At 41.7% G+C, this 15109-nt stretch overlaps 1 protein-coding gene across 8 annotated transcripts; it reads right to left on the bottom strand.

Annotated features, from left to right (window-relative positions):
- Positions 1-625: 625 nt before the first annotated feature.
- max (myc associated factor X) lies at positions 626-11738 on the bottom strand. 8 transcript variants are annotated; one of them, XM_063901564.1, is made up of 5 exons: positions 11538-11738; positions 11237-11263; positions 5594-5755; positions 3116-3254; positions 626-3018 (listed from the first exon to the last, which is right to left on the bottom strand). In XM_063901564.1, the coding sequence occupies exons 1-5, from the start codon at positions 11571-11573 to the stop codon at positions 2831-2833; spliced, it is 552 nt and encodes a 183-aa protein (XP_063757634.1). In that variant the 5' UTR covers positions 11574-11738; the 3' UTR covers positions 626-2830. The 8 variants fall into 8 exon arrangements, with proteins under 8 accessions (XP_063757634.1, XP_063757635.1, XP_063757638.1 ...); XM_063901565.1 differs by having other exon boundaries at positions 3116-3239; XM_063901568.1 differs by having other exon boundaries at positions 5648-5755.
- Positions 11739-15109: the final 3371 nt, after the last annotated feature.

Here is a 15109-nt window from a genome sequence, read left to right as displayed (position 1 = left end):
AACCCGTCCTGAAAGCTATTCTACAGCAGCAGAAACAGGAGTTAGAAGTGGAAAATGTTAGAATCCAATTGTTAAATACACTAAAAGTATGTTGTTAAACTGCAGGAAATTAAAATAGTAAATTAAATCATTTGGGGTGACAGTTAAAGGCGCTATTATGCTTTTTCGGGCTTTCCATTTCCTGTTTAGTGTTATAAACATAGATAGGAAAGGAATATATAAAATTAAGTATATAACACACTACAGGTTCCCTTCAGAGAGAGTTTATCTCCCTCGCACTCTGAAACACCCCCATCGGACTCCTTAATTTACTTCCGTAGCATAATGACATACCTATGAAACACTCACACTCCTATTGGATGGTGCTCCAACACATTGTAAGTGATAGGATAAGGGGCGGGACATCTCCAAGCAGTTGATCAATCACAACAGAGCCGGTCAGCTAACCAATGAGAGCAGACTGGGCTCTGGTTTCAGACAGAGGGTGAAAAGAGGAGCTGCAGCACAGGCAGTATGAGAACAATAAAGAGCTTTCTGAACATTAAAGCATGGAGACATGTCCCAGGAGAGGCACAAAGTACATACGAACCTGAAAGGGACCTTTAATAACCACAGGGAGCGTTATAAAGGATAAAATAGTTTATTTCATAGTCTCATAGTAAAGGTAGGCCTCAACTTGCAAGACAATTGTTGGCAGTATGTACAACATACTTGTAATTTCCATGGAATGGAATCGGACAAACAAACCTATAATTACACTAATTATACCCTCTGAACTGGAAATCAAATGGAAACAATACACACACGTTTCCTAGACACGCAAAATGCTTCCTTTTTTTCCTTGTTGGTGGGGGTGGGGGGGTAGGGGGGGGGAGATTCAGCAACATTGATTTTTTTTTTTACCGTGTAAAGCACAACACATTGACAGGGAATTTATTGGCTTCCTTGTACTGCAAAAGACTGGAGCTACCTTTTGACATTCAATATCTATTTCAAACCCTTAAGGAAAACTACATGTGACAAATTGGCATTTCCCCATGACTCGTGAGATTACTACTAAATGCATAACATACTTTAGAACTGGAAAACATCCAATCAATGCTTTTTAATATATAAAACGAGATGCCTAACGTATTCAGCCACCTAAAGTCATTCACTACTTCAAGCTAAAGGACAAAATACGATACAAGTTTAGGAATATTCTCCTTCAAAACATCTATTTCAACAAAGGAGTCATGTTGGATTTTTTTTTTATTTTGTGTTTAATTTGTGAGGCAGAAGTCCTCTGCGATCTGGCGGGCCTGAGGTGGGTTTCACTTACGTCTGCTTCAGAGCGTCTTCACATTCTTTAGTGGAAAAAAAGCAAGCTACAAATGTTTCAGTTTTTATTTGAAAAAGGTAAATTTCTCTGGGACAATTTATCTGTGTGTGTGTGTGTGTGTGTGTGTGTGTGTGTGTTGCACGGTGCAGCGAAAGTAGAAAGGTATTGCGACATACGCGGTATACCCTGCCGTTAAAAACGCAACAATTCCCCCATTCCATTACAATCGGTGCTTTCAGAATGACATTGTTTTAGAGCCGTGTGTCCTGTGTGTGTGTTCAGCGCTCTGCTTCCACTCCCTGCACGCAGTAGCGGTCATATCACGTGACAAAACCAGAGCATGGCTGCAAGTGCGAGTGGTATTGCCGATGCGCAAAAAAGACGCAAGAAACGAAATTTGGAAATATTTTGGGGACATCTCTGCTGAGGGAGAACACGCAGCTCTACAGGATCACCGCTGCAGCTCCGCCCGTTGTGATGGGACCGGTGCACGTTCTTCAAGTTAAAGACTTAACACACTTAACTATCTTATCCACATCTGGAACTAGCTAAACTAGCTATATATATGTTTATTCTTCACTGTCGGGTCTCTCATTACTGGATCATTGAGCTGCATGAGACGGATACGACTGGCTGTCAGGAGAGGGAGAGAGGGAGAGGGGAAAAGAAGTACTCCATTTATTTCTCCCGCGTTATTATCCAAAGTTAATGTCAATTCTGAATAATGTAGTTCATAGTAGGTTGTTTGACTGACTTTTATTTCAAGGTCTGAAATAAAGCAGAATAATGACATTTAAGATGGTTTCCCCTTTTTTAAGAAAAGTATCAAAAAATGTTGGTATCGTGACAACACGTGTGTGTGTGTGTGTGTGTGTGTGTGTGTGTGTGTGTGTGTGTGTGTGTGTGTGTGTGTGTGTGTGTGTGTGTGTGTGTAAATTCTAAACAGGTTGTTTATTTTTCCCTCAAGAATAACAAAAAGAAAAACTAAAAAATATATAATATAGCAGTGCTGAGTACGCCAGGTGCTCCCCTCAACCACCCAAAAAAACACACCCCGGGGAGGAGGGGGGGCTTATTGAGGGTACCAAAAAAGCATCAAATCCTTAAGTAGCCAAGCTGCCTCTTTTTGGGTTTTGGATTGTAGATGTTGCAGGGGAGGGGAGGGGGGAGATACCAACGAACCAAAGAGTAGAGAGGGAGGGGGAGGGGGAAAAACCTGATGCTCTCTGCATGAACTGAAGCAGTCGCCCTCCACCCGGCGGACTTCCTGCCTCCTGAAGATCGGGTGGAAGGAGAGAGACTTGCGGCGGTGTGAGGAGGTCAGCGGGGTCACGAGTCTCCAGTGCGAGCCCACCCACAGATGGAGGGGAAGGGGGGGAGAAGGACGGTGAGGGAGGCTTGTTGTTGGCCAGAGGGGGGGGGGGGGGGGTGAGCCTCGAGAGCTTTGAAGGCTGCACCTCCTCTCCTCTGTGCACCGCCGCCTCCACCGTGTGTCGATGGCTCCTCCCTCTAGCTGGCCTCCACACGCAGCTTCTTCCTGTTGGGCGGCTCCTCGGCCTCCGACTCGGAGCTGGAGTCCGAGCCTCCGTCGAACGCCGACACGGCGCTGCCTTTGGGGTTGGTGTACAGGCTGCTGTCAGACGACGAGTAGCTAGCCTGGAGCTGCGCTGAGCCCTTCACCTTCTCCAGAGCACGCACTGCAGGAGCACAGGAGGAGCAGCAGGGTCAGGATCAGAATAAAAGAATGAACTCTCCCATTGGTCTGATGATGAGTCTGTTAAGTACCCTGGTTACCTTGCTGCTCCAGCAGAGCGTTCTGCCTTTTCAGGTCGTCGATGTCCTGCTGGTGCGTGTGATTTTTTCGCCGCATGTATTGGATGTACTCTGTGGCTTTGTCTAGGATCTGAGCCCGAGACGCCTGTTTGGCAGACTGCTGTTAGTGACACATACAGAGATGGAGGCAGTGACGCAGGAATACGGACTTTTCATCAACTCATTCACACACAGACATTCATACGCATGCTTTATCACTATCCTGCAGCCTGTGGGAGGAAGGTAAGTTAGCAGTGTGAGGGTCTGCACAGCGAGGCTACTCTTGACCTCTAACAGCTCAGAGTGACCTACACGAGCTGCCCTCACACACTACTGTCAGGGTGTTTGTCCCAATTAGAGCTCACAGGAGTCCTGCTGCAGCACATGAGCTGACTGACTGCAGATAAGCTCAAAAAGAAATGTTCTACATCTTGAATTATTGCTGCTAAAGAGCTTTCCCTTTTCCAGGTAGCTTTTTGGCTGAAACTGACTTACTATGTCTGGGTATCATTTAAACATTTTCAATAGAAATGTAGATACAATGCAAGTTTCCGCAAACCAAGTACCAAACATTGGTGTCCTTTGGTGTTTTTTCTGCAAGAAACATACACAGTCCATCACCTGTAATATCAATGAATACATGTGTAGTCCTTTAGGAAGTAAGGCATCCACTTTTATTAGAATTGTTTACTTTGAGTAGCTTTTAATTCATGTGTCAGTTATTTTCTCGTACGGTTGCTTTGGTGTAAAGAATACTAACAAAGACACAACCAGAAAAAAGGTGAATTTCGGGCTCTAGTTCATTAAAAAGAGCGTTACATAATAAAGAAACAGCTGCCAGTGAATTGATTTGACCATTAAATGTTAATAATTTTAGCTCTAGTATTGAAAGAAGGTTACTAATCTAAATTGACCGGTTTAAAATCATACATTTCTGCCTAACGTTATTATTCTGATAGTTTATTTTTGATTTTGTTGCTACCTTTTTACTCTGTAGAACTTTGAGTTTATTTAAATTAAAAATGTGCTTATAAATAAAAAAGATCGTTATTATTTTTAGGATTTAAATATACAAGGTTGAATTTTTGGATTAGATGAACAAATGACCAAAACAAGGATAATATAAAAGTGAATATGTTTAACAGAAGAAACAGGAACTACATCTAGAGGTAAATAACCCATTAGTCAACAAACATTGGTATCTTAGCGAGTTCGTGCGGAGTCTGTCCTCTGCCCTAACTGATCACAAGATGTGCCAGCAGCAACGCAGTTTACCGCATCACCAAACAAGTTCCTGACCGAAACAACCACTCTCACCAAATAAAAGACATGTTAGGTTCACAAAAATGTGGATCTGAAACAGGAACTTCAGATTTTCATTGCCATATCTAAACTGAAGCTGCTGTGCATGACAACAAAGCTTCTGAGTCTTTGGAGCTGTCTCATCAAACAGTCTGACCAGATATCCAATCCAACTTTTTGACTTGAAGTGAGTGAAATATTGAGCCTTTGCACCCGGCCCTAAAATCTTCTCTTCATTTCTTCCCCCTCTCAAGAATGAAACCCTGCATGCTGGGACTAAAGCACATCTGTAACAGCAGTACAGTGCTGGGACAGAGAAGGGGGGGGGGGGGGGGGTGGACTGATGCAGCTGTAACCGAACACTTCTTACAAATAATATCATCTCACAACGCCCCCCCCACCCGCCCGCCCTTCACACTGCGTCAGTCATTAGTGGCTCGTTTAGGGGAAAATCGCCCGCTCTGCGCCCACAGTCCCTGAAGCGGCTCTCGATGTCGTAGAGACAAAACAGGAAGAGAGCAACACAAATGTATTCCTCATAATGACTTCCTGTAGCTGGTCCAAGTGTTTATCCTGCGTCGCTGCCAAGCTGCTCTCCGCCGCCATCTGCCCTCCTCCCAGTCCCCGTAACGACTTTCCTCCACTGACGCACTTCAGAAAGCAAGGTTTATTTATTAATGCTGTTGTCATTTACTCATTCATTTTGATATATTAATCCGTTTTAGTCTACCAGACTGCTATTTATTAGATATTTATTGTGCCTTTTTTACTTTGTGTATTTATGTGTATATGTACATATATTTTTATCTTTGGGAAGTAAAGAAACAGCATTTTGGTCTCCCTGTTTGTACCACACATGCAGATATTGATAATAAAGTTGACTTTTTCTGTAATTAATTGTGCAAAATACACCATCACCTGGCTGCTATCTCATAACTGGTACTGGATGTACTGGATTCCTACTTCTATCTTTGTATGCATGCTCTTACTCTGGCTCTTGCTGTAATAAAGGTATTCTAAACATCCCTGCACATTTGAAAGAAAATGATTAGAATGATATGACAGAAAAGCATTGATATTATTAGCAGGTTAATTCACACACAAGTTCTACTTCACCTTTCAGAAATCACACATGTCAAAAGTTCAAAAATGTCTTACATGAGAGCCTGAACATCGTGTGCCTGGAGGACTTGCAGGCTGAGCTTTACCAACCTTTTCTCCCTGCAGGGCGGGGACAGAGTCCCGAAGGCTGTGAAAGCTGTCTTTGATGTGGTCTCTACGTTTGCGCTCCAGTGCATTGTGGTGTGCCCTTTTGTCTGCCTGCAATGAGAAGAGTCACACGGCCTTTAGCCTGGCAGCAGAGCGGCAGTGTGTGTGTGTGTGTGTGTGTGTGTGTGTGGGGGGGGGGGGTCTACAGACAGATCTGCTGCCTTCACAACAAAACCACTGTCATGGCTGTCTCTACACAGTGGAGTAGGATTTAAAGCTGACCAACAGATATATTTATCACATGTGAACAACAATGCCTAGCTAGTGTCAGATTTTTGTGCAAGAAGCTACAAGATGACATCAGAAACCAAGCTACCAAATCATTATTGAGTAATACCATAAATGCCAATAACATAAAAGCCCAAAGTAAGATTCAGATTAAAAACTGCTTTTGTCAGACAGTGCCGATCGATATTCATGCTTACAAATAAAAAGGATTTGCTTCGGTCTACCGATAAAGCAACCAAACCCAAACTAAAAAATGTCACATCAACTGAAAAGCTGTTCCTCTTAAACTAGAAACGCCCTGAGGTTTTTATTTGGAGAACAAGAACATCTTATATGAAATATTCTACTTTGTAGTAAGATTAGATCGATTATTTTAAAACTAACACTCATCATTCAACACACGTTACTCGTCAAAACTACTATCACAATCTGTACTCTGAAGTTTTTCCTTCAATATGACTACACATTTGTAATAATGAGGGGAATATATGACAATATTGCACATGGAACTGGCTCAAACAACATAGAACAGTATTATTGGAATTAAAAAGCTATCAATTTCTCTTAATGAAGTTAGAAAGAAGTAAGTAAATATCTTTTAAAAAATGTCTTCAAGTCAAAGTAAAGAAAGCTAAATCTTTCATATGTGCTGTGAGGCGGGCGGAGGAGGATCACAGCGACTGAATTAAACATCACAACGGCCTCATGACATCTAGACTCTTGATTCTAGGCCAAACCATCTCAGCCTCCAATCACGTCTCATGCTGTCCTAATCCACCCCGAGACATTAAGTCTGACACCCAATCAAAACTGATCGTGTCGCGTCAAACACCTCCAACAAAGCCAGGCCGTTCAAATATTAGCAATGAACCAACACGTGATGGTAACAGGACATGGCCTCAGGGACATGGGAGAGAAGGTGGGAGCCACGTGAGCCGTCCTCTAAATCATCTGACTCATTTTGTCCGAGGATCACCACCAAAGTAGCCACAAGTGAGGCACCGTGCAGGTTAAGACAAGCTCTGGGGTGTCGGATGATTTCTGGGAGGGACAATGTGTGAAGTGTGACTCAACGTCGGCCACAAAAACACGCCATTATTAACGCTTATGTGATGCTGAGAACAGGAAGTCCCACAACGTTAACAGGCAGACTAAATAGCATGCAAATGGAGCTAAAACGGAGATAAAAAACATTGAATCAATAGTGAAATAGGTCCGTCACAGGGTGAGATTTAAGTGTCTTGGAAGATATTTAAAATCCAAACGTGAATTTCTGCAATTTGGTACTTCACAGATGAACAAATAATCTGAATTTGAAAGAAATCCCAAAATGGACAAGTGCAGTACGAGTTAAAATAACCAAACCTTTTCTCTCATCGCACCAACTATGCACAGCAGAGTCATTATCTAGGAGTGAAAGCTTTTTAGCGGCGGCTACGCTATTATAATTACTTGTGGTTAAAGTTTTTATTACTATCTTTTTGACAGAGCTGAATGATGTTTCGCTTTATATCCAAATAGGGCTTTTACATTTGGAGAAAATAACGTATCACGGTTATCATATAATCACTGATATGGCGATGACGATATAGGAAGGACTGATCATTTTATCGCATCATTATTTTCTGAATCGTAGATAAAATGATCATGGTGGGATTTATTGGGAGATATTTTACCAAATAAATGTGTCTTATGAAGTCTCCACAGTATTTCACTTAAATCACAAATGTAGTCTTTAACAAATACTTTGCTTTCGGGGACTCAAATATTGCACAGGTCCATGAATGCGGGTTCGATTAAATGTTGGTTAATTGAGCAGCCCCGTATCAAGATCACCATCTGAAACAGTAAACCATGAGGAAGCTGAAAGCGTAGTAAAAAACCAGTTGATCAGAATATCACTCCGCCTCGAGATTACTCCGGCTGGCACGCTGACAGCTGCCCCTGGGCCTGTTGCACAAGAGCCGCAAACCAGCGAGGAGAAACAAGCCTCGAGGAGCGCGTGCCTCCTCCTCTTATCACACTTAAAGCCCCAGAGAGGAGAGACTCCACTCCCTCCGTTAACACTGGCACAAACAAACACATGACTGGTATCGATGGCATGTGCAATTACAAGTCTGGCAGCCATCGAGATATAAATGCTGAAGGTGAACAGAACGTACACGTGGCTGAAACCCTGAGCACTGCTGGAGACATTAAATACACTAGGCCTTTTTTAAAGACCTGCCTCAGTTTATACCCTTTATTTTTTTTCAGCTAGTCTCTTATGTTACATCTGCCAACTTTATTTATTTAGGCGTTTACTGGCACCGTGGCTCCTTGTTACATTCTCTGGCACTATTGTATAACTACATTTGTTTCTTCTAGAATTATTTTGTCCTTTCATTTCCTGTATGTATGATGCATTGGGACATCTTCATTGCCAAAACTACACGGAAACTTTTGTGACAATATGACTTGAAGTCTTGGCATGTCTTTTGTCGGGGAAGGTACATAATATCATTACTCTTTGGAAGGTAATTAAGGTCCAGAAAAGTGTTTAAGCTCTGCTCTCTGGAGCTGCTCCATATACAATTACAAGGCAATTATGGTCATTAAGTGCCCGGGCTGATTTAATGTGAACGCTCTATAAAAAGGATTCAATAAAATGATCCTTCTGAGACGACGTGATTTCACATTTTAAGAGAATTCCACTTTTATCGCAGCAGAGGTCATCTATACACCTTTATAAAAAAGGCAAGAGGGCAGAGGCTCTGTTTCACACAGAAAGTTACACATTCAATAGGTGTGGCTGATGCTAAGGCCGTCACCTGTGACTACACGGATCACAAGACGAGATTCCTCAGGATTAAATAGGCATAAAAACACATCTAATTTCATGTTCAAATAACAAAAGATGTTTTGAAAAAGTTAATTATCTTTCGGATGAATCATTGACCAGATGGGTTCATGTTTTTGGCTAATCCAGCTAGTAAATACTTGATATATGAAGGTGTTTTTGTCTGATTGATGAAAAATGCAATGTAGAAATCATGTAGTGCCATAAAGAAATCCTCCCTATTGATTTAAAGGTGGTGTGCTATGGTATAAAACACGTTGTATGCATTTGAGGAATAGACAAAAGAATTAATGACTGATACGGTATTTTGTTGTTTCTCCAAACCTAGCTTTCTGAAATTCTCTAGAAATTCAGCCTCACATGACTTATGAGTGCTGCTGTACATTTCCTGAGAACAATTTGAACATCTAATTTGGTGCCAGTGATCAAACTGAGCTACAGCCCACATAAATCACAAGGGCCAATAATAGCCTGTGAATGTCCACTGATATCAAACTAGCTTAATAAATTCAACAAACTGTACTCAGACGTGTTCTGGTGCCCTGTCGGCTACAGGACGATATTATGAGCTGTCTGAGTCGTTAAGCACATCAGGCACCAGGAAAAACAGGTGTCCAATTACCTGCGTGCAGCCATTATCAGTTCGTCATATAACCGATACCTTTTGCAGGCTGCCGGAGCGGACGCGCCAGCTGAGTGGCTCTCCGTTCTATTCATACCTGACCATGACACATAACATAAAAGCTGCAGGTGTTTCGTAGAAGAGCAATAGCTGCCGCTTTCCTGCTACTGATGGCTGCCTCTCGCTCTCTGAATGAATGCCTATTCTACCGTCAGTGTGGTCCAGAACATGGGGAACTTTCTCACATATAATAATGGTAGACACAGATAAAGCAGCAAAGATTATCAGACAAATCCACATGAAAATAACCTGACTGAAATGATAATCAATTGAACATTAAAGTCATTTTCCATTTCATCTGTTTTATCACGTTAACCTGTGTTGTTCGCCCAAATATCTGAGCAAACCTAACATTCAGAAGACGCAACCATATTCAAAGGCTAAATATTTGTCAAACTGTCGCAATCATTAGTCCTTAAGGATTTTATTACTATGGTTGTACGCCAGGCTAATGAAACGCAGCTTTGAATCAAAATTGCTATTTTAAAATCGCAAGAGCTGCCCTTTCATTTATAACTCGTGTATTTGACAGTGTCTTAACAGTCATACGTGAAGGTTTAGGCGGGCTGTCATTGACAATTACGTATTTCCTCTATTTATTCCGGCCTTTTAATATACATGCAGATGTTTAGGCTTCATTCTAATGCATTTAGGCCAAGACATGTGTAGAAGGAAGCAAATGGCTGACTATGAGGGACACATACAGCCATATATATTTTATGATTATAGCTTCCATAATCAAATTAAATAACACTAAGTGAGCAGAAATCAGGTTTGTGCTGGCTCTGCAATGGAGGTAAAAGTAACCACGATAATGTACTGAGGTCTTGTTGAGGCCAACAGCAAATAAAAGGGTAATTCTATCTTCCAATCACTAATGCATAGTCTAGAAATGCACATTTCCTTTAGGCTGGTTTTCTGGTAACGCGCCGTGTTTTGCAGCCTGTGCATCAAACCGAGTCGTGCAGAGGGTGTTTTTCTCGCTGTATGCGATGCAGCTATACGTCATTCATTTAGGCTGCCAGCCCTTTAGTGGCCTGTAGAGAGAAGATGGCTCTAATCACTGGCTGCAACACAGGAAAACATCCCGCAGCTCCCCTTCCTGACACGAAGGCTTGTCCGAGATCCACAGGCGCGGTTCCTCCAACCACACACACACACACACACATGCAACAAGCCCCTCTCTACACCTTCTCCCTCATCATCATGGATGCATGAAAAAAAGCCGCCTCTCTTTTTGCTGAGATGACCTAGATGTGTGATTTGCGAAAAAAAAACCTGATCACGAGCGGAACCCCCGTGGTGTGAGGTAAAACCGCCGGGGAAAAACAACTATGAACGACTAACCGACTTCAACCGAGCAAAAGAAAGCTTTGTGGAAAAAACCTAACATACAAACAATTAAGCCTTTGTAGCAGGATAAAGCTTTGGTCTATATATAGATGTCGTGTCACCGTCTCCCTATGGCCGCGCACACACACACACACAGGGTGGGGGATACCCTGCAATGCACTACTGATCCCAAGGAACAATAATATAAATGCACTATGGTTCAATACGGCAGAGAATTACAGCACATTTCGGTGCATGTATTTACATTTAAACTTAATGTAGTTGGCAGAAAGCAGCAGATCATTCAAGCTATTTCAACCTCAACCCTATAACCTTACCAATCGATTAAATACCAGACAAAAATAGGCAGAATGTGATGGATAATTCAACTTTGCAACAGCAGGGGAACATTACTCGACATTTGGACAAAATCCCCCCCAGCATTACGCACCACACAGTGATATCTCGGTGAGTCTTCCTGCAAGGAAACAGAACAAAAAGTACAATTGTAGCCATAATTGTTGAGCGAATCGTACTGCAGTGCTTAAGTCAATAGAAAGTAAAATAATAGCAGGTATATAAAGCTCTGAAGCAAGAAAGACTAGTGCTGCGTATCATTTAGTAAGAATCCCGACAAATTAAACATAGTTAACCAAGACAGAGGCGCTAGCATGCTAACACTAGCTTGAGCCGCTAGTTCAGCTAAATCGTCAAAATGACATCCTTTAAAAGCTGAAAGTAATCATACTCACGTCACTATCGACTTCGATATCATCGTTATCACTCATTATTCGATGAAATAGTCTAGTTTAAAGGGACGTGTGGCTAAAAAAACAACATGAATCACTTTAGCACCGAGCGGCGCTCAGACAGACAGACTGCTAAACGCTCACGTTCTGTTTGGACAGAACCGAGGTGGACTACCGTCTCCACGTGACTACACACAGACGCCACTAAACAGCACGCATGCGCGACATCCCAGGGCATTCTGGGAAATGAAGTCACTCAGTTAGTTTTTTCGTGTATCATCAAAACACTGACCTTATTACAGGATTTTGAATGTTGATTACTTTAAGAACATAAAGCTGGTTATGTCTATGATTGTTGAAAAATATCGATGACTTCTTTGAATATTTGTGTAGTAGAACGTTTTGGTTAGCAGTAAACTACAATATCCAGGAGTCATTTGGCTGGCTTGCAACGTCACAACCTCCTTTCCTCTCAGAAGCATGATGGGAGTTGGAGTTGGAGACATATTTGTATGTTAGGGGAGCTAAGTAAGGCCATGTCTTAGACACGTGGATCGTAGAATTTACTCAGGCAACACAAACACACACACACACACACACACGCAAAGACGCACACTTGCTGCCCTATTTACTTTTAGAATTATTGCCTTTCTTTTTCTTAACATTTATCTATTAAATACATGTGCCTCACTGCTGTAACAACATTTGTTTGAGTGAACCGTTTGTGACATTTCTCATAAATTCAACGATGAAAAATTAATTTGCAAATATTTTTCATAAATGATTCCTTGTTTGTGATCATTTTTAAAGCAAAATGGCCAAATAAAACCTTGTATTTACAGCTAAATATGACTTTATCTTGACAGGTTTTACAGTAAACTAAATACCTTTACCCTGTTTGGTACAAAACCAGCACTGGGGGTTATTTATATTTTGTATTATTTTTATACTATTTACTATTGTTTCATTGGCCAAACAACTAATCAAGAGAACTATCACATACTAATTGTCTGATATGTGCATTATAATGTCGAACTTCCCACAACACAGACCAGTACAATTAGTTTTATATAATGATTGAGTGAGTGTGTTATGTGGGCTGGTCTCGGGACAAATTGCAAATAATCTGCTCTGGTGCTTCCCTTTTCTCAAAATTGCTGTAGATAAGGAGCTTACACTGAGGATTATTTTGCCCTGCAACAGTGGATCAGTTAATGTGTAAAAAAAAAAAAACAAGCTGGGAGCGTTCCCCCAGCAGGTCAAGAGGCCACGGCAGCTGCTGGCGACACCCTGCTCTCTATGCTGAAGCAGGGCCTGCACTGACCTTGTTCCTATAGCAGCTCTTCTTAGCCTGGACCACCCCCTTTTTATGTCTTACCTCTAAATGTAGCCCCCCTTTCAATTTAACACCCCATCTACCTTGTTATTCAGTATGTCCCGCAGCAGCAGAGCCTAACGAGGTCACCCAGAAACACGGGCCGTAATAGTATAGGCCATGTAAAGGATGAAAACACAATAAAGCTGCGCTTTAATAATGCATCCGCTCCAGTGAAGCCTCTCCTCCTTCATGGGTGACAGTGAGAGAGCATCTGGCTATATTTCTGCTCTACAATCATATTTAAATAACCTCCAGGGACGAGAAATGTAACAGAATATTATGATAATGAGGCAGAGCTCATAGAAACCGAGAATATTTTTTCATCTTCCTGTTTCTTGCCACACCCTTAATGCTATTACCCCTGAAGCCTGAGCTGAGTTATGAAGTGTTTCAGCACCATTTCAGTCCATAACACTCAGGCTGCGGGGAGCTCAGACTCTGATTAGCTGTGGCAAAAGTAGTAAAATCAGGTATGTGAAGCTGTTGAGTATAGCTGGAGAGGCTGATCAGTCCTAGGCACAAACCTCCCTCCCCTCCCCCTATGTCCTCACAGGGCCGGCCTGTTAAACCATTAAAATGCCCTCCTTTTGTCCCCCTTCTAGCATATCGCAGACAACAAGGGCCCCAGTGCGCAGTCAACATTAGACATTTTGCTATTGTTGTCAGTGCATGACTTTTGAAAGGGAGGGCAAGGGGGGGTGCACCATCAGATATTACATTAGATTAAGGGTGGAGCAGTTTCTGCCTTGGCTGGGCTTAATTTAGTTTCAGATGCAAATTTGTCAGTGAATTGTGCCATGTTAACATATGAAAACACAAGCAGTACATTAACATTAGCAGTAATGTTCCTTAAAGTGTGTGATTACTTCTCACAACAATGCTTTTTACATACAGTACAATACTTCTAATTTGGAGTCAGCAATTGAGTGGATTTACTTTAGTTATAAAAGAGACTCTGCAGTTTTCTCTTTCAGTTAGTCTCCATGGCACAGTGTTTCTGCAGCCTTGTCATCAACAGCAGAGTAGATCAGCAAATGATTCAAAGCTATCAGGAACCTTGGCACGAGCTTTAGAGTAACAATCTGTGAATGCAATTTGTAATCATGTGCAGAGTTTGTACGTGGCAACGGTTAATCTGATGGCTTGCCAGAATGCTGTCGCCAGCAAGCCTGATGGTAATCATCCAATTGGGTCTTTAATGCTGTCCTTCTGACAAAGTCTGAGGCAGGTTTTGGCAGCTAATGGCCACTTTGAGTGAATCCTTTCTTAACCGAAAGCTGAGGATCCATCTGTAAATAGTCATTCCAAAACTAGTAAATAGGCATCTCTGTCATAAAAAGTTAAATATAGTATGTTTCTTCAAGTTCTGTTGAGTGTGCAATGGAAAATGCAGCCTCTTGGGGCGCCATAAAGTCTTAAAATATAGATCCTGCTTTGTCTGACTAAGATAAGTCTCTATCTCTTTACCTCAGTCTTCTTTCAGTTTTAAGCTGTAGCAGATAAGGACAAACAACAACAAAAACAACACACAGATAATAATCTAGATATTCCCCTCTTATGTATGACTTGTGGCTGCTTGTAAACAAATCAAACAGAAAGCATTCAAAGAGTGTTGGGAAACGTTAACAGGAAATTTCCGGAACTCGGATTCTGATGTCCATTTTTCCACATGTAAACTAAGAACAGAGAGTATTACAGTAAGTCTAAAAACTGGGCGAGCAATACCTTTATTGTAGAGACAGAATTGAAACAGGGAGACAGAGGGGTCCTATAGTGAGCTATAAGGCGTCCCTATCTCAAAAACACACAGACAAACACATCATACATTTGTGAGATGCTTAACAATATACAAAAACATTATATTTCAAGCTTACAGACCAACACAGAGAACACTTTTTGATCTCCTAAAAAGAGACCTATTTGTCAGGTTAAACGGTTCTATAGAAGCTTTCTGAACTCCATTTAAATGAGATGCTCCTGAGGTATCGCTCAAGCTGCAGAAGTCAATTGTAGCACTAGATGGCACCTCTGTACAACCAGTAGGATTTGCTTGTGTCTCACAGAATAAGAGATTACCTGGATTTAGTTTCAGAGAGACGACTAGAAGAACTTCTGGCCCAACAGGTAACAACACAATATATGAAATATCGCTTCAAACACGTGTCAGTTTTAAACTTCATTTAGGAATACGTGTTGT

The sequence above is a fragment of the Eleginops maclovinus genome, chromosome 15, assembly GCF_036324505.1.
Source record: "Eleginops maclovinus isolate JMC-PN-2008 ecotype Puerto Natales chromosome 15, JC_Emac_rtc_rv5, whole genome shotgun sequence".
Lineage (NCBI taxonomy): Eukaryota > Metazoa > Chordata > Actinopteri > Perciformes > Eleginopidae > Eleginops > Eleginops maclovinus.
This window is presented reverse-complemented; position numbering and strand designations above follow the sequence as displayed.